Source organism: Mauremys mutica, chromosome 3 (genome assembly GCF_020497125.1).
Source record: "Mauremys mutica isolate MM-2020 ecotype Southern chromosome 3, ASM2049712v1, whole genome shotgun sequence".
Classification (NCBI taxonomy): Eukaryota; Metazoa; Chordata; order Testudines; family Geoemydidae; genus Mauremys; species Mauremys mutica.
In genome coordinates this window covers 177,367,947-177,392,786 of record NC_059074.1, presented here as the reverse complement: position 1 = coordinate 177,392,786, position 24,840 = coordinate 177,367,947, and the positions used below count along the sequence as shown (strand labels likewise).

General features: G+C 44.2%; 1 protein-coding gene across 1 annotated transcript in view; it reads right to left on the bottom strand.

The window, feature by feature from the left end:
• Positions 1 to 413: 413 nt before the first annotated feature.
• The window catches only part of MSH2 (mutS homolog 2), a 103,832-nt gene continuing 79,405 nt past the window's right edge, over positions 414 to 24,840 (bottom strand). The window contains exons 11-16 of the mRNA XM_045010532.1: positions 22,165 to 22,262; positions 18,830 to 19,075; positions 16,543 to 16,747; positions 15,928 to 16,175; positions 9,828 to 10,000; positions 414 to 796 (exon numbers count right to left, since the gene is read on the bottom strand). Of these exons, the coding sequence (XP_044866467.1) occupies positions 626 to 796; positions 9,828 to 10,000; positions 15,928 to 16,175; positions 16,543 to 16,747; positions 18,830 to 19,075; positions 22,165 to 22,262 (1,141 nt within the window). The 3' untranslated portion in view covers positions 414 to 625. The remainder of the gene's footprint in view (positions 797 to 9,827; positions 10,001 to 15,927; positions 16,176 to 16,542; positions 16,748 to 18,829; positions 19,076 to 22,164; positions 22,263 to 24,840) is intronic.

Here is a 24,840-nt window from a genome sequence, read left to right as displayed (position 1 = left end):
GTTCACATTACAACCCACCACACAACTGGCAGTCTCTGTACAATGAAGGGCTAGCACTGGAATGGAAAGTGCACAAGCCTGTACTATGTCTGGCTCAAGCAAGTGTAAACAATCCTTTGCACTTAAAGAGAGTGCAGAACCAGTTAAATGTCTAATCATTAGCTAAGATTCCTTAGCAAATGTATTTCTAAAAGACATCACTAATCCAGCCCTGTTAAAACTACAATTATCCCGGGTACTCTTTTGGACCAGCGAGTGCAGCATCAGTGATGACAATGAAAAATAACTGCAGTAGAGGGCAGCTGTAGATTTTGTGCTAGGACTGACAGTTTTCATAACTAACACAGCATGGTAAAATTTATACGTGGTTTGACTTTCTGGAAAAACTATGGCTCTCTTTTATTCACACTTCCTTGATATTAGAGAGATGATTTTATTGAAAATAGCAGTAACTAAACTATTACACAGGTACAATAGGTACTCATTTAAAAAAAGTAATTACAAGTCAAGAGAAAGTGTTGCTTCAGTAATGAGTAAAAAACATCACAAAGCATAAAACCTACAAGACAAGAAAACAATAGCTCTTGTGACTTAAAACAATTCAAGCAGTGTCATTTTAGCTTTTTCATGGAGTAACTTTTGTTCGGGAAACAATTTCATTCACAAAACCGTTGTTCTTTGCCAGCACTTCAGCTTTCAATTGTTTCAGTTTGGTTCTGATGTCTTCCTCTGACATGTCTCTCAAGGGCAATGCTTTCACTTTGCAAAGGAAATCCTGAATTATTTTTTCACCTTCCTGAAAGAAAAAGGAAAGTGTATTTAACCTTTAAGCTCATTCTCTTCCCAATCCCACCAAGGAAGCATCAAGAACAGAATTTCAATAAGAGTCAGAAGTTTTCCTGAAGTAAAGGATTTAGCAGAGCAACAAGTATAGCAGGGGTCGGCCAACTTTCAGAAGTGGTGTGCTGAGTCTTCATTTATCCACTCCGATTTAAGGTTTTGCGTGCCAGTAATACATTTTAACATTTTTAGAAGGTCTCTTTCTGTAAGTCTATAATATATATAACTAAACTATTGTTGTATATAAAGTAAAAGGTTTTTAAAATGTTTAAGAAGCTTCATTTAAAATTAAATTAAAATGCAGAGCCCCCCGGATCGGTGGCCAGGACCCGGGCAGTGTGAGTGCCACTGAAAATCAGCTCGCGTGCTGCCTTTGGCACGCGTGCCATAGGTTGCCTACCCTTGAAGTAGAGCAATTAGGAGCAGAGCAATAAGAGAGTGCTTTCACCTTCTGATTGATGGGTAGAAATCATTTGTTGACAAACAAAAATTGTTAGGTTAGTAACTGTCCATGTAAAGATTTTAAAACCTGCTAGTTTGAAAGGCTGGATCTACTGTGTGTGTTTCATATTTAAATCCCAGTCCATAGTTTAGCTCTAGAGCTGTGCATTCGGTGAACATAAAGAGTATTTGGTCGACAACAGCTGGAATACCTATACCACTATTGTGAAGCTAAACTGCAAATAGAAACGTTTTTAAAAACAAGGAAAGGACAAGTTGTTACCAAGCAACCAGAGACTGGCAGGCACCAAAGGAAACACATGAAAATAGAAACGCTGTATGCATTTGCCTTTAAGGAAACCAATGAGCGGAACTTTTTAAAATCGAAGTGGTGTGCAATAAAACCAAACATTAAGAGCACCAAACAAATTGTTGACTAGTATTCAAAATCCCTGTGTTGGTAACACAATGTGTCAAGAGTACAAGATTCTGCATAAGCCTCTGTGCAACTCCAATGCAATCACCTGCTTAATCCCATGGCTCCCGTAATTGTGATTTCCTAGCATGACGTGCTTATGCAAAGCACATCCAGTGAGGAACCTTCATCAATCTAAAGGACTTGCAGATATAATAGCATGTGTCTGCCTCCAGAAGTGTTGTTAATGGATCTGGTAAAGACAGGCAAAACATCTGAAACTATGCAGTACTACTGCCTCTCTTTCTGAAGTGACACCGTATGGTATAACCTTAACAGTATTTTTAAAACACCTAAGAATGAAACACTTTCCCCTACTTTGAGAGGTTTGCTACAGTAGGTTATAGCAATTTAATTTACATGAGATTAAGAGATGACACAGTTTGAACTCAGACACGAGAAACAATTTTGAAGAGTATTTTACCCTGACCTTGATTAAGATGCAACAAAACAACAGTTGGTGGTAAAAAGTAACCTAAGTTGAGTACGCTGCACAGATTCCATACTCTTGAGATGTGTATGTACTCTGGAAACCCAACTGGAATCCTGTGCTGGGCAACGACCACAGGGCTGTGTGTATGCTCCCTCACAGGGAGGAACATTCAGACTTGGGAGTACACTATTGTAAGGGACTGTTGCCCCAACCATCCCTCAGGTCCTTCCACTTACTCACAACAAGATGATGCATTTATTAGGATTTACAAAAAGATTTATAGGAAGGAATGTGGATTTGGACTAAGTGTACTTGAAGAACTACAGCTACTGGCTAAGTTCCCTCTAAGCTGCCTATTAAGCCCCTCTCCACCAGCCCCAGCATGGACCTGCCCCGGACTTGCCACAGCTGCGGGAGAGGCCCAGGCCCGCCAGAGCTGTCGGGGAGAGGAGCCCCTCCCTCAGCCCAGCTGCGGTGAGAGAGGGCTGGGAGGGGGTCCTGTCTCCTCATTGCAGCCTGCACCCCAAACCTCTTATCTCCGGCCCCTCCCCAGAGCCTTCACCCCTAGATGGAGCCCTCACCCCCTGCACCCAGTCCTGAGCCCCCTCCCACACCCCAACCCTTCATCCCCAGCTATACCTCAGAGCCTGCACCACCAGCCAGAGCCCTCATCCCTCCCCCCCACTCCAACCCTCTTCCCCAGTCCTGAGCCCCCTTCCACACTCCGAACCCCTCACCCCCATTCCCACCACATGAATTTTGTTATGTGCACCAATATGAAGGTGATATGTCACACATCACCTCCATATTGGTGCACATAAAATTCATTCCACACATTAACATAAAAAATTAGAGAGAACACTGGCTACTGGTAACGAATTTTTGTCTGAGCATTGTTAGCATATGCACCCATTTCCTGTGACAGCAGCAAGTAAACCTCTCCCCTATCCACACACAGGAAGTGGGACAGATTGCAGAACCACTTTCCCAGTTGTATGTGAGACCTGCTACAAGTTGAGAAAGGAATACTGTGTAACTCCATGACAGAGAGCCAGGTAGCCTCCTCACATGTCTCTGTAACAAAGGTATTTCTTAAACTGTGGAAGCTATTTTGGATATGGTGGCATAAGTGCCAAGGATTTTAGATACTATGACACCATTAAGGTCATAACTCATCTACGCACAGACTGATGCATTAAGAATTTCTGAGATGAGATGATTTCTTCAAATTCATCTCCATATGTCACAAACCTAGGAGACCTGCAAATAGATTTACATGCACCAATGAAACTAGGATAAGGTGGATCCATTACTGGCACCCTTGGTGAAAAGGCAACATGAGATCATTATTGGCACAAGGTCTCACAGAATGGCAGAGAAGCCAACTAGAGACTGTTATAAGAAAGCCTCCTGTTGCCTATTACTAGGAGGTATACTGGGGAATGAAACCTTGCTTAAGCCTATTAGAGGGGAAAATGGAAGAACAACGAGTAAGGAGAACAATTTTAATTGGCAGCTCATTTGCATGATCCATACCAGCATCTAGTACCAAATGATCAATTGGTGCTGAGAAAGGCAACAGACCACTGGAACCATGGCAGTGTCTGAATCAGCTTCCCTTGACATCTGAGATTGTTCTCAGATCTGCATCTCCTCAACCTCCTCCCAGAGTCTGCATAAGGCTAAGAGGGAACACTCATGCCTTTTCTTCATCTGCTGAGGAAGAGGTAAAGTCTCAGCCCAAATCCTCTTATGGTCTTTGAACCTAAAAACTGCTATAAAACATTGAAGTTCCAGAGTCCAAATAGCTAAGTCTTTGACTCTGAGCAGATTAACCAGTAATGCTCTCACCAACAATAGGAAGTTTACTCAAAGAACAAGAGCCTAAATGGGTATAGGCTACAAACCTCCCCAGGGAAAAAAAGAAGGGTTACTCACCTTTCCTAACTGTTGTTCTTCAAGATGTGTTGCTCATGTCCATTCCGTTGTAGGTGTGTGCGCTCCCCACATGTACCAGTGCTGGAAGTTTTTCCCTCAGTGGTATCCGTAGGGGACAAGCTCTGGCACCCTCTGGAGTTGCATGCATATGCACCAGTATAAGGGGCGCCGCCCACCCCTGCCCCCACCCCCTTCAGTTCCTTATTGCCGGAACTCCAACAGAGGGGAAGGAGGGTGGGTATTGGAATGGACACGAACAACACATCTCGAACAACACTTACGAAAGGTGAGTAGCCATTTTTAATTCTCTGAGTGCTTGCTCATGTCCATACCATTGTAAGTGACTCCCAAGCAGTACCTCCAGAGGTGGGTAGGAGTTCATGGACGTGTCGATTGCAACACAGCTCTGCCAAAGCCAGCGTCATCTCTGGCCTGCTGGGTAATGCATAGTGCGCCGTAAAGGTGTGCACCGACGACCGCGTCGCAGCTCTGCAGATGTCCTGAGTAGGGAAATGGATCAGGAAAGTGGCCTACGATGCCTGAGCTCTAGCTGAATGAGCCGTCATTATCAGTGGAGAAGCAGCCTGTGCTATCTCATAGCAAGTATGGATACAGGTAGTGATTCAGGATGAAATCCTCTGAGAAGACACCAGAAGGCCCTTCATCCTGTAAGTCAGCACAATGAAGAGTTGAGTGGATCTGTGGAAGGACTTGGTGCACTCCAGGTAGATAGCCTGGACATGCCTGACATCTAGGGTGTGCAGACGCCTCTCCTCGTTTGCTGTGTGAGGCTTTAGACAGAACACCAGGTGGACGATATCCTGGTTAACATGGAATTGTGACACCACCTTTGGCAGGAAGGCTGAATGGGGACACAGCTGTACCTTGCAGAATACAGTATATGGGGGGTCTGACATAAGAGCTTTAATCTCAGAGACTCGCCTCGCTAACAGCTATAAGGAATGTGACCTTCCATGACAGGTGTGAAAGAGAGCAGGAAGCCAGAGGACCGAAGGGAGGGCTAGTGAGCCTGGAGAGGACCAGGTTGAGATCCCATTGGGGAACTGGATCCCAGACAGGTGGAAAAAGTCTTTCAAGGCCTTTCAGGAATCTGATCATCATCTCGTGTGAGAATACTGATCTACCCTGGATGTGAGGGTGGAAGGCCAATGTGCCAAGTGCACCTTGATCGATGAAAAGGTGAGGCCCTGGTGCTTTAAGTGAAGCAGGTAATTCAGGATGGATTGTAGAGATGACTGGACCGGAGAGAGATTCTGCTCTGACGCCCAGCAGGAGAAGCACTTCCGCTTTGTCAGGTAAGTTGCTCTGGTGGAAGGTTTTCTGCTTTCCAAAAGAACCTGCCAGACCTGACTAGAGCAGGCTTGTTCCTCAAGATTTAGCCACACAGCATCCATATGTGAGGTGGGGAGAGGTGAAGTTTGGGTGCAGTAACCGTCTGGAATCCTGAAAGAGCAGGTCCTGGGCAGTTGGGATGAGCCCACGGGGCTGCTACCGCTAAGTCCATGAGTGTGCCGAACCAATGCTGGCAAGGCCAACCTGGGGTGATCATAATGACTCGTACCTTGTCCCTCTTTACCTTCAAGTCGCACTGGGGCACACCCTCAAAAGGCCTGCTTGCTACCCAGATGGTGGTGGGTAGAGCCCAACTGAGCAGAGGAGGTTGGTAGTTGGCCCTGGTGGCGCTTATAGCTGTTACCCTTCTTGCGGTAGGGCTCCAACCTGGACTGGCTCCCAAATCTCTGGGTCTGCTGTGGTTTGAATCACTTCCTTGCAGGTGCAGGTGCCCAAAGACCCAGGGAGAACAGTATAGCCCTGAAATCTTTTAGACCATACAATTTGTTGTCTGTTTGGTCTGAGAACAGCGCCAGGCCATCAAAGGGAAGGTTCTGGATTGACTGCTGAACCTCCACCAAGAGCCCGGATGACTGTAGCCAAGATGCCCTTCTCATGGACATGGCCAAAACCATGGTCCTGGCTGCGGAGTCTGCCACGTCTGAGGCTGCTTGGAGGGTAGCCCTCACCACTGTCTTGCCCTCCTCGAGAATGGCCAGGGTCTCCAGCTTACAGCTCTCTGGCAACGAGTCCACAAACTTGGCCATGGATTGCCAAATGTTATAATCATATCTTCCAAGCAGGGCTTGGCGGTTGGCCACTCACAATTGGAGGCTAGAAATCAAATAAATCTTTCTGACAAACAAATCGAGCCTCTGCACATTGTTGTTTTTAGGGGTCGAACCAGGTTACCCCTGCCTGTCATGCTCACTGGCAGAAGCACTCCATATGACCAAAGAACTCGGGGAGGGGTGGGTGTAAAGGTATTAGAAGCCTTTAACTGGGACTATTTCCTCTTCCTCTTCTTGACTCCAGAAACCCGAACTATCAATCCGGAGACCAGTGTCGTGACTCTGGGGACCGGCATCGAGACTCAGGGGATCAGTGCTGAGAATCTGGAGAGCGACGCGGCTGCTCAGGAGATCTGTGCTGGGCCTCTGGAGACTGGCAGAATGCCTCGGGAAGTCTGCGCCAGGTAGCCGGTGATCGACACTGGGATTCCGGAGAATGGTGCCTGGAGTCCGGGGAGCAGTGCCGGGAGCTCCGGCAGGCCAGCCGGCTCGTGTCGGAGGGACAATAGTGATTTCTGGAGACTGCTGGCGGAATGCCGCCTGTGGTGGTGCTGGGGAGTGGTGCTGCGGAGATGGGGATCATTGTAAGGGCCACAGGGCTTGCCTATCAAGCAGGCAACTTCTCTCGCACGTTTTGGCGGCACCAGAAGGGACAATATGTCCTTAAGCAGCCTGAAAGGCCTCTGGCATGGATGGCACTGCCAGGTGCTGGGTGCTTCTGCCACTTCTTGGGGTGGTGGGCGGGTCCCAGAGAGGGCTCGACAGATCAGTTGGTGATGCTGGAGCCTGGCTGTGCTCCGGAGGGGATGAGCTGCCCCACATAGGTCTTTGCTCGGCTCCAGCTTTCTCCTTCCCTTTATAGGACATGGGAGACCACCCTCTCCCGGTGTGTTTCTTCTGCTTCTTAGCAGGTACTGGTGATGAGGATCGGCACCAGTCAGAGGTTGGGGACTGTGGGTTGCGCCACACTGACGCGGAGGTGCTTGGAGCGGAGTCCGATCTAGCCATCTCGGAGGTCGGTGCGAGGGCCTGCTCCATAAGGAGCACTTGAAGCCCAAAGGCTCAGTCCTGGGGCCGGTTTTGTTCAATATCTTCATTAATGATCTGGAGGATGGCGTGGTTTGCCCCCTCTGCAAGTTTGCAGATGACACTAAACTGGGAGGAGTGGTAGATACGCTGAAGGATAGGATACAGAGGGACCTAGACAAATTAGAAGATTGGGCCAAAAGAAATCTGATGAGGTTCAACAAGGACAAGTGCAGAGTCTTGCACTTAGGATGGAAGAATCCCATGCACTGCTACAGACTAGGGACCGAGTGGCTAGGCATCAGTTCTGCAGAAAAGAACCTAGGGGTTACAGTGAACGAGAAGCTGGATATGAGTCAACAGTGTGCCCTTCTCGCCAAGACGGCTAACGGCATTTTGGGCTGTATAAGTAGGAGCATTGCCAGCAGATCAAGGGATGTGATCATTCCCCTCTATTCGGCACTGGTGAGGCCTCATCTGGAGTAGTTTGTCTAGTTTTGGGCCCCACACTACTAGAAGGATGTGGAAAAATTGGAAAGAGTCCAACGGAGGGCAACAAAAATGATTAGGGGTCTGGAGCACATGACTTATGAGGAGAGGCTGAGGGAACTGGGATTATTTAGTCTGCAGAAGAGAAGAATGATAACTGCTTTCAACTACCTGAAAGGGGGTTCCAAAGAGGATGGATCTAGACTGTTCTCAGTGGTAGCAGATGACAGAACCAGGAGTAATGGTCTCAAGTTGCAATGGAGGTGGTTTAGGTTGGATATCAGGAAAAACTTTTTCACTAGTAGGGTGGTGAAGCACTGGAATGGGTTACCTAGGGAGGTGGTGGAATCTCCTTCCTTAGAGGTTTTTAAGGCCCGGCTTGACAAAGTCCTTACTGGGATGATTTAGTTGAGGATTGGTCCTGCTTTGAGCAGGGGGTTGGACTAGATGACCTCATGAGGTCCCTTCCATCCCTGATATTCTATGACGTTCCAGCACCGTCACTGGCGGTAAGAAGGAACTGAAGGGGATGGGTTGGGGGGTGGCGGCACCCCTTATACCGGTGCATATGTGCCCCACTCCCAGAGGGTGCCAGAGACGGTCCCCTACAGATACCACTCAGGGAAAATCTTCTGGCACCAGTGCATGTGACGAGCACATATACCTACAATGGAATGGACATGAGCAACCACTCGAAGAATGACGACCTTCATTTTGCATAACACACACCTGGTATGCTAATCTTTGACATTAATGTTAAAAAAATTTAGTGTCTGTACATCTGGGTATAGTGCTTAGATTTAAAACAAACTTTGTATTTGTGGATAAAGTCATAAGATACATATAGATAAGATAAAATATGTATATAGTGAATAATCAGCAATAACCCAAATTTAGGTGATATAATTTTAACAATACAGTTTATATATTAGAATCCGAATACTGGGGTATATCACTCATTAAAAGTTGTAGAGAGTTTTCATTGTGGAAAACAAAATATATTAATGAGTGACAATTGTCTTCTTGCATCCGAAGAAGTGGGTATTCACCCACGAAAGCTCATGCTGCAAAACGTCTGTTAGTCTATAAGGTGCCACAGGATTCTTTGCTGCTTCTACAGAACCAGACTAACACGGCTACCCCTCTGATAATTGTCCCTCAGTAACAGAGAATTTAGGGTAGGTTGTCTATTTAGAAAATACAATCCATGAAGGAAGTATTTCTGTTACTTTCCTGACTGCACTTCTCATCGGAACTCCAGCTCCATCTCTCCTGGTATTGCCAAAGTCCGGTGATGTGTTCATGTAGATGTCCCTCGACCACCTGATGGCATCTAACACCATGAGTTGCCGCATCAGCCAAGCGTAGCACTGACTGATTCTGCATTCTCTTAATACTTAGAAAACAATACGGACCTAAATTTTTACTAGAATCAACTATACTGAATAGGCCTGTTTGAGGTTGAAGAAATTAGTGCAGATGAACCCCCACGTAACAGGACAAAGACAGTGGGTCAACTGCAGAACCATGCAAACTACAAACCTAACAAATGCGAGAGCTATTTACATATAAACTAAATTACAACCAAAGGCGCACACACCCCCCCCCAAAACCAACCAACAAACCAATTCTGGCCTTCAGCCCATTGGAGAAAGAAAAAACAGAGAGATAGTTGGAGCCATGGTCCCATATATGCCTTCGGTCCATACTGTTCAGCTCAGCAAGAAGACATGCATGCAACTCCACCCACTGCTTTCTAAAGGGTTCACATGCATCTCCATGGAGGGGAGCTCTAAACTGACAACACTAGAGAAGATGACATTCCCAGAGTCTGACATTTTTCTGGCCCATTTAAACAGTGGCTAAATGTAGCAAAATACAATTCTGCAACCTGTTTGTTCCCAGAAAGGATAAAAGGCTTTTGCCAGTCACCATCTTTTTATTCAAAATAATGTATTGTTGGTGTATAACTTTTTTCAGTGAATAATAGTTAACAGTCTGACTACCTGACATGGGTTTTGTTCGGCCTATGTTAACAAACCTCTTTTTCTCTGTAGCGTCTCTTAGCTGCTGGTTCTCCTTCAGATTCCTCAGGTTTTCCAATAGTTTGGAACTCCTCTAGCTCCAGAGCCTTCTCTTTTGCACTCTCTATTACATGCTTTGGAAAAGCAGCAAGCTCTGCTACATGTATTCCAAAACTCTGATCACAGACACCTGGAGAAAAATAAATAAAGTTAACTCTCAGGAGAAAGTATTTACAATGACTAAAAGATTATAAAAACAAGCCCTGCAATATTTCTCTCTTTTTGAGAAGTGAGTGATATAATTTAGGTTCTCCCAATATTTCTTGACTTACAACCACTTAGTCTATGTTTGATAACATCCTAGGAAATGTGTTATTTGCCTACAGCCCTGCACAGAATAGTGCAAAGAAAGTACATGACATTCCATTAAGTTACAATAATTTTTATCTTCGGTATCTTAGTACTTTCCTCAGTTTCACCCAAGCACTTTGGTATGGAGCTCTTCAAAATATAATTAGCTATGCCAAGATAGAAGTCCAAAAATATGCACAGAAAGCTATGAAGGAACTTGGAGGTTTATTTTATACATTTTGATGACTGATACATCATGGCATATTCCTTTCATTTCAGACGTTAAGGCCCACAGGAACCATCATGATCATCTAGTCCAGGGGTGTCCAAACTACGGCCCGCGGGCCAACTGCGGCCCGCGGGTCAGTTTTTATTGGCCCGCAGCAAATTCTGAAAATACAGTTAAACCCTGTTATCTCGACGGCGGGTGGGCGGGGACAGGCAGGGACCAGGTATGCGGGGGCGGGCGGACGGGCGGGCGGCAGGAGAAGCCGGGACCAGGTAGGTGGGGCAGGGACCAGGTATGCGGGGACGGGCGGGCGGGGACAGGCAGGGACCGGGTATGCGGGGGCGGGCAGGCGGTGAAGCGGAGCCGGCGGACGGGCGGGCGGCGAGGCGTAGCCGGGCGGGCGGGCGGCAGGCGAGCCGGGACCAGGTATGCGGGTCCGGGCGGGCGGGCGGCGAGGCGGAGCCGGGCGGGCGGGCGACAGGCGAGCCGGGACCAGGTATGCGGGGCCGGGCGGGCGGGGACAGGCAGGGACCGGGTATGCGGGGGCGGGCAGGCGGCGAAGCGGAGCCGGGCGGGCGGGTACGCGGGGAACCGCGGGGCCGGGGAGCCGGGCGGCCGGGGACAGTGCTGCTTTGTGCCTGCCCAAGGCTTGCAGTGTGGGGGCAACACCAAACCCGTCCCCAAACTACACCCATGTTAAAAAGTGGGGGTGGGCATGGCTCCCTGGTTCTCCCCCGTTTCCGGCGCCGGTGGCTCTCCCCACATCTACAAAGGTTCCGGTGCCCTTGATGTTTGTCATATAGGAAAAAGTGATCAGAGCAGACTAGATACAAAATTAAACTTTAAAAAAATACAGAACTGGGGCAATATTAAGGTTTAGTGGTAGTTCTAGATCCGAGGTGGGCAAACTGCGGCCCATGGGACCGTCCTGCCTGGCCCCTGAGTTCCTGGCCCGGAAGGCTCGCCCCCAGCCTCTCCCCCGCTCTTCCCCCTCACCCGCAGCCTCAGCTCGCTTGCGCTGCCAGCGGCGCAATGCTCTGGGCAGTGGGGCTGTGAGCTCCTGGGGCAGGGCAGCTGCAGAGCTGGGCCTGACCCGGTGCTCTGTGCTGTGCGGTGGCAACAGCGTGGCCTGGCTCCAGCCGGGTGGCGCGGCTGTAGCACCGCCAGCCACCAGTGCTCCAGGCAGTGCAGTAAGGGGACAGGGAGCAGAAGGGGTTGGATAGGGGGCAGAGGAGTTCAGGGTGGTGGGCAGCGGATGGGGGTGTGGATAGTGGTTGGGGGAGGAACAGGGGGTTGAATGGGGGCAGGGATCCTGGGGGAGCAGTCAAGAAGGAGAGGGGTTGGATGGGGCCATCGTCCCGGGGAGGCCGTCAGGAATTAGAGGAGGGGTTGGATGGGGTGGCGGAGGTCCAGGGGTGGTCAGGGGACAGGGAGTGGGGGGTGGTGGTGGTGGATGGGGCAGGGGTCCCAGAGGAGCTGTCAGGGAATGGGGGATGGGGGTTGGATGGGGGAGGAGTCCGGGGTGTGTGTGCAGATAGGAGGTGGGGGCTGGGCCACGACCCCTCCCCTAACCGGCCCTCCATACAATTTACGAAAACCGATGCGGCCCTCAGGCCAAAAAGTTTGCCCGCCCCTGATCTAGTCTAACCTCCTGCACATCGCAGACCATAGAACAGGGATCGGCAACCTTTGGCACGTGGCCCGCCAGGGTAAGTCCCCTGGCGGGCCAGGCCGGTTTGTTTACCTGCCGCATCCGCAGGTTCAGCCGATTGTGGGTCTCACTGGCTGCGGTTCACCGCTCCAGGCCAATGGGGGCTGCAGGAAGCGGCGCGGGCCAAGGGATGTGCTGGCCGCCGCTTCCCAGCCCCCATTGGCCTGGAGCGGCGAACTGCGGCCAGTGGGAGCCACGATCGGCCAAACCTGCGGACGCAACAGGTAAACAAACTGGCCCAGCCTGCCAGGGTGCTTACCCTGGCGGGCCATGTGCCACAGAACCTCCTCATCCACTCACTCGTGTAATAGGCCCCTAACCTCTTGCTGAGTTACTCAAGTCCTCAAAACTTGATTTAAAGACTTCAAATCAGAGACTCCACCATTCTAGTTCAAACCAGAAAGTGACCCATGCCCCACACTGCAGAGGAAGACAAAAATCCTCCAGGGTCTCTGCAAATCCAACCTAGGGGAAAATTCCTTCCAAACTCCAAATATGGGGATCAGTTAGACTCTGAATTTGTGGGTGAGACCCACCAGCCAATTTATTTCCATTTGTTTTTGGGCCAAGATTGGCCCTTAACTTAACTCCTCTCCCTACTTGGTGTTTTCTCTCTATAAATACATCAGAGGGATAATCAGATCTCCCCTCAGCCTTTGTTTTGTTAGGCTAACAAAGCCAAACTTCTTAAGTCTCCTCTTGTAAGGCAGGGTTCTCCCTTCTTCCAATCATCCTAGTAGCCCTTCTCTGCACTTGTTCCAGTTTGAATTAATCTTTTTTAAACAATGGAGAACAGAATTGCACACAGTATTCCAGATGAGGTCTTATCAGTACCTTGTACTGTAATAATGCTTCCCTCTCTCTACTAGAAATACCTCGCCTGATGCATCCTAGGATTATATTAGCAGTTTTCACAGCTGTGATTGACCAATACACCCAAGTCTTCTCCTGGGTTTCCAACCAATAAGGCTCTAGCTCGGGACCCCTCAGGGGGTCGCGAGGTTATTACAAGGGGGGTCGCGAGCTGTCATCCTCCACCCCAAACCGTGCTTTGCCTCCAGCATTTATAATGGTGTTAAATATATAAAAAAGTGATTTTAATGCATAAGGGGGGGTCGCAATCAGAGGCTTGCTGTGTGAAAGGGGTCACCAGTACAAAAGTCAGAGAACCCTTGCTCTAGCTTATAGCAAAAATTCTTGTTGTTAGTCCCTACGTGCATAACCTTGCACTCTGAACTATTATATTTAATCCCATATCTATTGCTCCAGTTTTCAAGGTCATCCAAATCTCTTTGTATGAAATTGTGGTCCTCCTCTGTATTGGCAATACCTCCCAACTGTGTCATGTGCAAATTTTATTAGCACATTCCCACTTCTTGTGCTAAGGTTGTAAGTGAAAATATTAAAGAAGATTGGTCCCAAGACTGATCCTCGAGAAACTCCATTAGTAATCTCACTTCAGCTTGACAGTTCACCTTTCAGCATGACCCACTGTAGTCTCCCCTTTAACCAGTTCCTTACTCATCTTTCAAGTCTCACATTAATTTTAATTATGGAACTGTATCAGATGCTTTACTGAAATCCAGGTAGATTCAATCTACTGCATTTCCTTTGTTTAGAAAATCCGTTATCTTCTCAAAGAAAGATCAGGTTGGTCAGGCACGATCTACCTTTAATAAAAACCATGTTGTATTTTACCTCAGTTACCATTTAGCTGTAGTTCTTTAATTACTTTTCTCTTTCAAAATTTGTTCTAAGGCCTTGCATACAATTGAGGTGAAACTTTCGGTCCTGTAGCAGGGTGGACCCTGCTCCTGCTGTGAGGGGTTTAAAAGTGGCCTGGCAGGGCTTGAGAGCGGCTGCTCTCAAGGCTGGGCTGATTGAGGAAGTGGCTGCAGCTGGGGCCATGCCCCAAACTGAGCCACAGGCCTTATAAAAAGGCCAGGGAAGCCAGAAACAGGCAGTCTCTCTCTGCCTTCAGAGAGAGAAGGGCCTGGCTGCAGGGAGCTAGAGACTGGGTACCTAGGGTGAAGCAGGGCTGGGGAAAGGCTGAGGAGCTGGGGAGCTACAGCCTAGAAAGCCCCAGGCTGCGGCCTAGCGAAGGGCCAACTGGTACTAGGGGTTGCAAGGGCAGCCCAGGGGTAGGCCAAGGCAGCAGGTCCAAACCCCTTTGCCTGTGATGAGTAGGTTGATACTGCAGTCTGCCCCAGAGTGTGGGGCTAGACAATGACTGGCAGTAACCAATACTGAGGCAAGGTAGGGATAGAGGGTGAGGGTTCCCTGAGGGGGGGGGAGACCCTGAAAGAAAGGGGTTACTGCTAGGGGGCAGCACCCCATGTAAAAGGGCACCGGGTCCAAGGCGGGACACGGGGGCCTGAAGACAGGCAGATCACCGGCCTGCAGAGGGCGCTCTGGACTGGAACTGAGCTAATTCCCGGAGTCACCAGCAGGAGGCGCCGCAGGGGTGAGTCCCGACCCGTTTACAATTCTGTATTTTCCTGGATTACTTTTTTTCTCCTTCCTTAAATACAGGTACTATATTTTTATTCTCCAGTGATACGGTACCTGAGTTTATGGATTCAATAAAAATCCTTGCTTTTGGGCTTTCAATTTCATTTGCCAGTTCCTTGAAAAAGGGGGCAAAATAACTTTTTGCTAGATATGAATTGTTGCATAAATAAGTTAGCCAATATTTTCAGTGATTATGCCTCCACACATTGAACCATTTGTTAAATAAAATATATGTATCCGGAGCTTACTGTTTTATTTCTTTTTATCATCGTACTGAACTGTTCTGCTAAACTTTAACACCTATCCTTCCTGTAGAAACAGATTCCAATTTTTTGCTCTAAAATAAAATTATAAGGCATGAAATATGCCAAAGTAGTTATAGGTAGTATGTTAATTAGAAAAATGCAGAGCTGTGAAATTATTTGGGAAGAGTTTCTCCTTTTGATAATGCAATATTAAAAACAGGCCTAAAAGCTTTCATTTGTGTTGTAGAACTATGTCTGGGGATCAGAAAACAACTCATTTCATTACCAAAATATACTGATTTTCATCTGTATTCACCCAGAGATGCAGCTCTCTGAAGGTATCCAATTTCAGAGAGAAATGGACCAAATCATTAGTAGGTCTCAAGCTGTTCTTAGCCATCACTATCAAAATAGGAAAGGTAGTGTGGCAAATTGCCGGCACTATTATGATGGGTCTCAGGCTCTCTCTTCTTTGGGGGGGGGGGTGTTCAGGGCGCCATTTCTTGCCCCTGAATTGGAATATTAATTGCCCCACTAGTGTCCTAGAGGAGGGGAGTGGAGAGGGAGGGACCTGGGTCCGCCCTCTACTCTAGGTCCCAGCCCAGGGGCCCTGAGGATAGTGGTGAACCACTTGAACTGATGGTTCCTTCCCCCAGGCTACTTCCCTCTCCTGCCCTTCAGCTTGTGGGGGGCTTCCTGCCCTCCCTCTGCACAAGCCAGGTGCCCCTTACCTAGGGTCTAGGACTTCTTAGCCCACCGCAGCACTTCTCCAAACTGTCCTCTGCTTCAACACCAATTCTTTCTGCTCCTACTCCCACAATGTCTGATTGAAGCATGGAGTTTTATCATGTGACTGACTACAGGTGCTCTAATTGGCGTCAGGTGCTCTAGTTAATCTATAGTAAACTTTCTTCCCCTTACAGGGAATAAGGCTCCCTTCTAACCCTCTCCTGCTGCCCTCTGGCCATGCTGTATCACAGTAGTTTCTGGTCTTTTTGCAGGAAAGGCTCCCTTTTCCTCTCCCATGGCATCTGATAGTTTTATCTTGTTCAGCATTTAAAAGATCTCACCTTTCTTGACACGGTAAAGCATAGTCAGCATCTCATCAGTGGTTAGTGCGGTGACATGTAAATTATTCACAGTTGGCACTTGGTTAGCAAGTGCTGTCAGTTCATGAAAATGCGTTGCAAACATACAGAAGGCACAAATTTTGCAGGCGATATATTCTGAAATAGCCCATGCCAACCCAAATCCATCATATGTTGAAGTTCCTCTTCCTAACTCATCAATGATTATTAAAGAGTTTTCAGATGCTGTCCTAAAATAAAAACATTTTTTCAAAGTTTAGATAGTGCAAGCTCTCTGAAATTCAAAATTTAGTCTAATGCAAGTGCAAATAGTTAACTACTATTAATAGTTACACACACACACACACACACACACACACACACAGAAATGATATTATGCAAGAGACATGATTATCAGGCTCACAAGAAAATGTGTGAATGAAGATGAGCACTCATTAAGTAAAACACTTAGGCTATCCTCATCTAGGAGCATCAGTATCTATGGTGATAAGTTACATATCTTCTAAGTAACAGAAACAAAAACGGTACAATATAAAGAAATCCTTTAAGGTAGCCTCCTCCCCTTTTGATGAAACACAAAGCAGGTACAGCTCTTACCGAAGAATTGAAGCAGTTTCTAACATTTCTGCCATGAAAGTCGAGACACCTTTCAACTGACTGTCTCCTGCTCCTACCCGAGCCAGAATACAATCCACAATAGTCACTTCCGCTGAGTCACATGGTACAAAGCACCCAATTTGGGCCATTAGAACTATCACTCCAGCCTGGCGAATGTATGTTGATTTCCCTCCCATGTTAGGACCTAAGAAATTAATTTTGACAAGAAATTAATAAATTAGCTTCCTCTCCTTTGTACATTATATACAGCTTTAAGGGATTCTTAAGCTTAATGGGTCTGAAGCTATATTTAACCTAAAATAAGACATTTAAAAACTTCTTCCTCCCTATATAACCAAAAGCTGCAACAAGTAGCACAGCTTCATGGATGGACTTGCTTGCAACTGCAAATACTTGACTGCAGTTTTTCCTAAAGAAGATTTTTTTAACAACCTGACTTCTCAAAAATATGAACAACAATCTGAAGTGCACATACATACCAGTAAACTAAAGCAATGCTAGAAGGGTTTAATTTTATGCTCATCAGTCTTCATAGTGTTTCCTTTCAACAATAAATGCAGTCTGTTTTAAGTTACAAGATCAATTACTTCCTCCACAATCTGCTCCATATAAAACTATTTTAAAAAGTTATTTATTAAACAAAGGAAACATTAACTGTAGTTAGTGAATTGGTGATTGTTTCTGGTCATCTAACTTGCTCAGGAGCTTTTGAAAATCCTACTAGACACCTATCTGCCTCTTGGGTGCCTATAAACACCTTTGAAAATCTGGTTCCTTGTCCTTCAAGTATTCAGAATTAACAGACTTCATTCCTTTCCCACCTAATTTTTATTTGTAGACTGGAGGAGGAAAACAGACTTTCCTGATTTTTCAACATCCAGTCGGTTTCTCATCTTTGAATTAACTACTCCAAACGAAGAAAAACATTCTCTGCGCCTGCTAGACAAACTAAAATTTGAGGAGGGCTCATTGCTGCAGCATTTCTTTATGTACGTGATTGTAATAGATTATAGTAAATTTAGGCGTTAACATAGGTTGTCAATTTCAAATTTAAACAGATTTTTAAAAGATGTGTTTAATTTACATTCCCCCCACACACATATACTTTTTAATCCATTGATTTTTATCCACTCTGGTAACAGAAGAGTATGAAAGTATAGCAGATTATTCATATTACAGGAAATGTACATATATACAATATAGATACTATTTTAGATAAACTGCACATCTATACACTGTATAGAAACTACACTGTCTACTGGACATATTAAAATGTATTGCTCCTGGAAAGTCTACCTGTAAAGTAATCAGCACTTACGCTATTAATATGACTTTTATACATCTCCTTGGTAAGTCACATTAGCAATAACTTCTGAACAAGGACTGCCGACAACATTTTCAAATAGAATGGCCTATCTAATCATCATAACAAGAATGGCAATACAATGCAATGAATTATGATGCATTTCAACTTAGATTCTGGGATTTTTCAAGGCAGAAACCACATCTTCCTCAATGTATGTACAGTGGCAATTATGTTGTTGGTATTAAGAATGATTTGACCTTACAATTTGTTACCAAGTGTTTATTATATCACTAATTATGTCTTTTAAAGCAGTCCATTCTATGTTAAATTAACAGAGAGATTTGATATTCCCCTAAGTGTTAACTTATAATGCTGACTCAAGCGTATGGCAACTCCACGTACACTGTGTCATCTTGTAAAGTGCTATGGGATTTACTAAGGTTCTAGTATCTATTTATAAATATTTGTAAGACCTCTCTCCCCTCTACCCTAACAATCCTGTTTAAATGTCACCAGACCCCAAATGCCACGACCAGCGTCCCCACAAGCACATCTCTAGTTACAATGATGCGGACCAGTTCTATGACTAGTCATTTTGACGACTGGTGAGTCCGTGTGTATGAAGTACCCAGCACAGAAGGAAACATTTTATAAGTACATCATCATGGCCACTTTTTGTTTTAAAATACATGCTTATTAACCATAACCATCACAAAAATATAGCGATGCTGAAACTGGCTTATGAAAGCCAGTCTCGTCTTTTTTTCAAAACCTACCCCAAATGCCAACACTGGTATAAGTAAATTACTAAATGGTCTCTTCCCCCTCATCTATAAAGCACTGCATGGTTTTGACAGATTTATTTTTTAAAATCATCTTTCACAAGAAATACTTCAAAACTGACATTGTTTCTTGAGTTTAAATGAAAACTGAAAATATTGCATATAAATTAGTTTTTACCAGTAATAATATGGAACATCTGCTTGCCCTTTTCAAAGTTAACATCATTGGGGATGAATGCTATGTCATCTTGAACTTCAATGCAAGGGTGCCTGGAACCTTTCAGCACAATTCTTCCTTGTCCCTTTTCCAGAATGACCGGACGGACGTACGGCACAGGTGCTCCATTTGATACATGAGCAAAACTGACAACAGCATCTAACTGAGCTATCACATCATTCATTGTCTGTATTGGCTCTACATATCCTGTTTTAAGAAAAGCAGAACAATTCATCTATAACGGTGCTGAATTTATATTTATACAAATAAAAAACAAGGAAATTTTAAACCTAAATTTGAACTAAAATAGGGTAAGTTCTTTAGGCAGGGAGTGTCTCTCCTTTTGCGTTTGTGCAGCACACAGCATTTTGTGGACACTATGCAAAAGAAAAGACTGCAATTTAAAATAAAACTGCATGGAAAAATCTCAAAATCAGAGTTCAACTTATCTTTCACATACTTTCCAATCAATTACTATGATCTGGTCACAAAATCCATGTTTTTTTTTAATTAAATTTTGCTTTAAAGCAAATATGGAAACCAATGAAGTAAGGAATACATCTTTGACAAATAACTCCATTCATCTTGCAGACCACCTACTGCAGATGGTAGTGACAAATCTGAGTTGAATGAATAGTATGTGATAATACAAATGTGTAAAATAGACTCGACTGCTCTAGTGACAGATCATCACACACCATATTTGAAGTGAGAGTTAAGAAGTCATCATGTGATTCCTATACTTGGACCACAAAGATATGATGCTCTCAATCTATAATGGGGAGGAGGCATGCCCATTACTAATTGCCTCTTACTGGCATTAGAAAAGGGGGGAAGCTTATTTAAATATGGAAAAATAGATGGTGAGAACGACCACACAACCTCTGATGACCACTATTTGGATGTGTCACTAAAGCAAGGTCGAGTGAGAGCACATACTGTGTAGTTATTTAAATTCTATAACGTGTGTTAATAGTATTAAATGTTTGTTGGGGGTGTTGGTAGTGATTGAACTACAAACCTGTAATTACTTTAATATTTACAAATGGTATAACATGTCAAAAGAAGTGACTAGCGCAGTGCAAAAAATTCATTCCAGAAAATTCTACCAAGCATCTCATTGCACAGCAGGGTACAGAGCAGCATGAAGGCTTTTTTAAAAAGATCACTTCCAATTAAGAATTGTATACACCAGGGGTTGGCAACCTTTCAGAAGTGGTGTGCTGAGTCTTCATTTATTCCCTCTAGTTTAAGGTTTCGCATGCCAGTAATACATTTTAACATTTTTAGAAGGTCTCTTTCTATAAATCTATAATCTATAACTAAACTATTGTTATATGTAAAATAAATAAAGTTTTTAAAATGTTTAAGAAGCTACATTTAAAATTAAATTAAAATGCAGACCCCGCCCCGGACCAGTGACCAGGACCTGGGCAGTGCGAGTGCCACTGACAATCAGCTCGTGTGCCGCCTTCGGCACGTGTGCCATAGGTTGCCTACCCCTGGTATACACAATCCAGACTGTAGAAAGTTTTTTTTTTTTTAATTATATTCCTTCCACTGGAAGAAGACAGAAAAATTATGTTTAAATATAGGAGTATACATCTGTAGGCTTCTGTTAACACACCAGTGAAGTCTTTAAATGAGTCAAGAGAGACCTACTTTTATGTCTGCTGGATGTTTATTGTAGAAGATGCCATCTTTACAAACCTCCTAATTTGCTTTCATGCAGCTGCACAATGTATATTAAAGCAAACGACATAACTAATAGCTACTGCATGATGCAAACTATGAAAATATGATCCGATCAAGCCAAACGAACACTGGCTTTGCAATGTATTAGTGAATTCTATACCACAGTAGTGTATGCAACCGACTATAGTCAAGCAAATGAATCCAACAGAAACAGAATAGAAATTAAACAAACTTTACACAAAAAAATCATTATGAGGGCTTTTGCAGCCTTTAACCCCAAACAAAAGTAAACAAAATGTAATATAAAGCTTCAGTGGAGAGCAAGAGATTCAGCCTTCTTCTAAACATTTTGTATTTCTTTAATTATGGTACCCAGATACAGAATAGGACCTACAATTCCTATAATCTGGAACAGTTTATATGGCAGAATGAGAAATCATCAAGTAATTTCCATTTGTTTTTCAGCATTGTATCTGTGCTTAACTATCTATTCCCAAAATATATTTGCTGTGAGAGAGAAGCTAAAGAAAGAAAAAAAATTAGGACAAGGCTGCTACAATAGAGTTGTCTCAAGTGCATAACTTGCTACACACACATGCATACATGCACCTACTGCAGGTCAACATTCTACACAGTATGAAACACATATGTGTGCTGCAATGCTAACTGATTATTTATCCCTCTGCACCTACCATTTTTGCCTCCTATCAGCAGCTTTTTTCCTGGTTACTCATTCTCCCTTTAAAGGACTTGCAAGTTTAACAGTTACCATTCAAAAACAACTTCAAAGCTAGGGTTCTTAAGAACAGTGCTTTACATAATTACTATGCGCATTTATTTGATCGACTTAAAGCTGTCAAGAAAGTATTCATAAAGACACAGAACACTTATATCATGTTGATTTCTACAATTTTATTCTCTATTCTTTGGCTTAAAGATGCATAATTCCCCGCTCTTTCCTTACTGGGCTAGTAGCTCATTTAAATAAAGCTTGCTTAACTGCATTTTCTTCTTCTTCCAGATTTGAGATTTATGTTCATGAGCTTTTTAATTTATCCCCTAAAGATTTAAGAATTGCTTCGCATGAAACTATGCTTCCAAGTTATAATATTGCAGCACTCTTCACCCAGGAATGTTAAACATTTTGGCCACCTGAATAGGTGACCAATCCATTTTCAAACAATTTGAGAGTTAAGGGACTCGTGCTTGAAACCAACTGCAAACAATAGGATCATTGTGTATACAGGAACAAAGAAAGACTATAGTAAGTTCCCCACCCATGTACTTATTCGCTACACCAATACTGACTTGGACTCTTAATACATTCTATTGGTGGCGTACCCGAGCCCACTTATCCACTGACACTCTAAAAACTCCCGCACCCCAATCTGGGTCTATGCTGGTTATGTTATATGTACGTATTTCTTCATCCTTGTAACCAATACTGGTAATCTCTCATAACTCAAACCAGACCCCAGATGTACAGTACCTTCCCTCTTAACTTGTGTATATTTAATTTTAAACATTAACTTTAATACAATTTTTAAATCAATTCTCCAAACATTTCAGCTCATTTCATTTGTTAATAGAGACCTGTTTACCTGAAGCAATATTAATGATTTCTTTAACAATGGCTTCCTGAGCCTCTTCATACTCTTCTCTGCTTCTTATGTAGTCTTCATTGAAGGAGCTCAATTTACTGTGAACAAAATCACAATATTCAAGTTGTTCTCTCAGTCTGTAATACTGTTTGCTACAATAGACCACTTTTTGTTTTTTTCAGTTAACGGCAACTTGTTAACTGTGTTCTACTTGGGGAGGGCAATCCAAAAATCAAGATGCAGAACAGCTAAGGTTATGTTGGTCTGAACAAATGGATTAGAGTTTAGACTACAATCCAACAGAAGATCCTAAGCTGTGACCCTAAGCAGCAGTTTATTGTGTCTGTACACAGCTATTTTTAAAATCTAGCAGGGCGGGGAAGAGAGAGAGAGAGAGAGTGTGTGTGTGTGTCAGAGAGTGTGAATGTGAGAGAGGGGAATGGATTTATTTACTTTTTAAAAGGACAGAATCAGAGCTGAACTGTGGCTACCCTATAATGAACTGTGATGTGTGGAAGATCTGATGGGGGAAAACCAGACACTGAGCAGTTAAATGATTTGCCCAAACACATACAGAGGTCTATATTAGAGCCATGCACACTTGAAGAAAGCAATGTATACTACAAGAAGTCTATCTTTTTCATTCATAAAGTCTCAAGTAGCTACTGCACATTATGAACAATTCATAGTCTTCAAATAAGGGGGGTTTAGATGGATGTGTGATGCTGGCAGATCAGGTGCCAGCTCATTCCAAGGCCCCTAGGCCTCAACTGAACGTTGACAAATGCATAGCTGGAAACCAGTCTGGCTCACCTGTGTGTTAGCACTGTTACAACAGGTACTAGGTTTATGAAAACATGTTTAGTGTTGGACTTTATGAAATGCTTGTAAATTGCTGCATGCAGTAATAACATGGGATGCAGATATGTGAGATAAGGTAATATTTATGCATTTGCGCTGAAACTGTAAACCCCCAGAGTCAAGAGAAACACTAGCATGTGCTAAATACTAGTTCACCACAGGAAGTATTTCCTGTCCAACAAAAGAAGGCCCATAGACATCAGACAAACCATTGTGGAACATCAAAGGACAAGACTTCACTGATTGCTCCTCCCTCTCCCCCCCACCCCCCCCCCGCAACTATGAAGAAGAGATGTGCATGGGGACTTGTCCTATCTGCTTGACTCTGGGGGAAGGGAATAAAAATCCCTGACAGGAAGAAACTGCCTCTCTTCACTGCTTGGACTTGGAAGGTGCAAGATATGCAAAGGATCCCCAGTGCTTGGCTTGGGTTAACCCTAAAGGACTTATAGAGCTTGCATATTATAGCACTTCCACTACACGCACAAATGAGTTAATCTCAGGTTCCAAAGGGTATGTTTACTTGCTCTAACCTTGTAAATAACTTATTTCTTTTCTTAGTTAATACATTTTAATTAATTTATTATAGAATTAGCTACAATGGTTGTCCTTGGTGTAGGACTTAAAGTGCAACGGACCTGGGGTAAGTGAACATTGTGTTTTTTGATACAAGGGACAATCTATCACAACAACAAGCTTATCTGGGTGGCAAGATAGATTGGAGTACCCAAGGGAACTGTCTGACTCCATGTTAAGGCTACTGCAGTGCATGAGGAGTTCACACTTGGTACTTAGTTGGTGAAATCAAAGTACAGAACTCTCAACCAATTTGGGATGTGTGCCCTCCTTCTTAACAGTTTTCCCTGAGGTTGGTGCTCATGCTCCTGAGCCACTCCAAGCAGCTTCACAACATGATGTTCAAGAGACTGTTTAAACAAATATATATCTATATACACCTCTAAGCTACCTTTTAATCTCCGCTCTCCAGGTTAGGTTCTATGGGGCCATATAGGAAAGTTTGCACTGCAACTGTGCCTATTCCATGACTGTCACCTCAGTCTATTTGAGTGCCTTTATTCATAACAAAGATGTTACAAAAAAGTAAAGTTTTTCTAAGGGATTCTTTGGCTTACTTATAAATATAAATCCCCTATGAGGACATTTTCACTTATTAAATTTAGCATCTTCCATAGCTGATTAACAGTATTTAACATCAATTTTGGACTGTGAAGTAAAACAAGATTTAGAACAACTAAGAGCACAAAAGATAACTGCTTTACATTTTAGGGATGTTTTGAAGAACATTATAATCTTTCAATCAAATTAATGTTTATTCCCTCGTTCTTGTTTTGGTCATCTACACAAATATACAAAACACACTAAGCCAGCATGTTTGGAAAGGCCAAGACACAAGAAAATTAATTAAGCAAAATATACTGGAGAACAGAAAGGATTACCTCAAATAGCTGCATATAAAACTATAAATAGCTGTATTCTACAACAGTCTGCAGACTGCCTTCACTGTAGCTGTCACTATGGACAATTGTAGCTAAATCATCCAACAGAAATGGACTGAAATCAAAACAGCAAAAATATCTGGCAGGGTAGAGGGGGAATACTAGAAGTGTGGTAGTGACAGCGATGCCTGCACCAGCACTCCCTTCCCTCATGCCCATCTCAACAACATTTCAGTCTGTGAGCAAAATGATTACACAGAAGAGGGGGAAACCAAGCAATTCATTAGGTAAATATGCTACTCCTGGGGGCATTCTGCCCCAACAAATTTAAAATTCTGCAGATTTTGTCAAAACAACA